General features: G+C 45.1%; 1 protein-coding gene across 1 annotated transcript in view; it reads left to right on the top strand.

The window, feature by feature from the left end:
- The window catches only part of ALK (ALK receptor tyrosine kinase), a 653478-nt gene that overhangs the window by 337213 nt on the left and 314265 nt on the right, over positions 1-2000 (top strand). Inside the window, exon 4 of the mRNA XM_011370765.2 lies at positions 1698-1899. Within this exon, the coding sequence (XP_011369067.1) occupies positions 1698-1899 (202 nt within the window). The remainder of the gene's footprint in view (positions 1-1697; positions 1900-2000) is intronic.

Here is a 2000-nt window from a genome sequence, read left to right as displayed (position 1 = left end):
AACTCCATGTTACCCATCCAGCTCAAAAACAGTCTTGTGCTGACCTTATCCTGATTTTAACCAGAAGTCTCATTTACCTACTTCCAGAATATTGCAAATCTCCAATCCTGACACAATACTTTCTTGTTGGAAAATGCTTTGCTTCTCATACAAACCCTCTTTTTTCATTTGCATCATTCTCTATGACAAACCTCTAGTCTGTTTGCCTACTTGGTAAATTGGATTATCTGCAGAAGGAGACTAATTTGAAGTGCTAGGAGGGATGGAGGAGGGTAAACAGGCTGAGCATTCATTAGTTGGTTCCCACTGGAGGTGTTAGGGATTTTGTTGGAATAGGCTTCCACTGCAGAAGTAGCATCTAATGGTCCAAAACATCAGTGTAGAAGCATGGCAAGTAAAATGAACGCATCAGAAGGAATGCCTGGAACAAGAAAATGGTGCTGTGCTTTCATGCTGGCAGTAATCCCCAGGAATAAGTTTCTTGTAGGTCGCTTGACCTGTTCTACTGGAATTAGAGTTGGTTTGCCCCAGAGGGAAACTCCGCCACAGACAGGGCACCAGCGGAGATTAGTAAGGCTTTCTTTTGGAGACCAGTTGCAAATTCACATGACTCATAGACTCAAGAGCAGAAATGGATCTTAAGAGATTACTGAGTTCAGCCAACCCTTCTTATCCTATTTTATAAACAAGGAAACTGAAGCCTGAGAAAGTTAATGCTTTACCCAAGATCACTCCTCAGCAAAGGAGCAGAAGCCATGATCTTAGTTACTACATAATAAGTGACCCGAATGCTGCCTTTCCAAGCCACCCACCTCTCAAGGAAAATCTGGAACTGATCATAACTATTTGAGCACCTAGAACCACCCATACATTGCTGGGAAACTCTAAACTGCCTAACAGATACAAATTGAGTCCCAAGTTAGCTTAAATGTGATACAGAGGACTCAGGGTGGCCCGAGATGCTCAGATCGTACTGGTTTGTGGAGGTGCCCTACACTGGTGTTTACACAGTGACACTAATGCCCTGGCTCCACTCTTGGCATGTCTGTAGAGGGAGTGACTCTGTTAGGCTGTCCTCCTAGACCAGGATGTAAATCTGTAAGAATGTCTTAGTGCCTAGGCTGGGTTTCTGACTCCGATCACCCTCTGGGGATTAGGTCATACACGCTATCCTTGCCCTATTTCCTATGGGACTTTATTACTTGTGCCTATTGGCTGGCCAAGAACCTGAGCTGTCATCTCTTTAACTTAGAAGATAGTCAAAATCAAATAATTGATTATTCAGTAGGGTGCTTCCTCCCTATCTAAAACTGGGTGAAGTGCTCTCTATACTTATCTCGCATAATCCTTATAACCACCCTTTGAAATAGATGTTTTCATTTCAATTTTATAGGTGAAGACCCTGAGACTCAAGGACACAGAGTTAGTAAGTAAAGGCACTAAGGTGAGAACCTTGGTCTGCCTGATTATAAAGCCCAGGTCCCCAGTTACCAGTTGCTGTTCTCTTGCTTCAGGTTTAGTTTTTACAAAGACAATCTTAGAGGGGGCGAAGAGGGCTGAGTGTGTGCAAAGAAGGTGAGAAAAGCCTCCAGCATTGCGAACTTCGATGCCATTGGTCTCTAAATCCTGCTGCAGAACTTCTGCTGGTCCTCCTGTCTGGACACACCTGCAGAGTCACTTTCCCTGTCTTTTGGCAGGTTCCTTCCTCCTCCTCAACACCTCAGCAAACTCCAAGCACACCATCTTGAGCCCGTGGATGAGGAGCAGCAGCGAGCACTGCAGGCTTGCCGTCTCGGTGCACAGGCACCTGCAGCCCTCTGGGAAGTACGTCGCCCATCTGCTGCCCCACAATGAGGCTGGAAGAGAGATCCTCCTGGTACCCACTCCAGGGAAGCATGGGTAAGTCCTTTCTCATTCCAAAATTGATTATATTAAAAGCAATTTGGCTTTTGGCTGCAAATTTCCAGAGTCTGTGACATCTACTTAAAACTCACAATTGC

This window comes from Pteropus vampyrus, unplaced genomic scaffold, assembly GCF_000151845.1.
Source record: "Pteropus vampyrus isolate Shadow unplaced genomic scaffold, Pvam_2.0 Scaffold173, whole genome shotgun sequence".
Lineage (NCBI taxonomy): Eukaryota > Metazoa > Chordata > Mammalia > Chiroptera > Pteropodidae > Pteropus > Pteropus vampyrus.
This window is presented reverse-complemented; position numbering and strand designations above follow the sequence as displayed.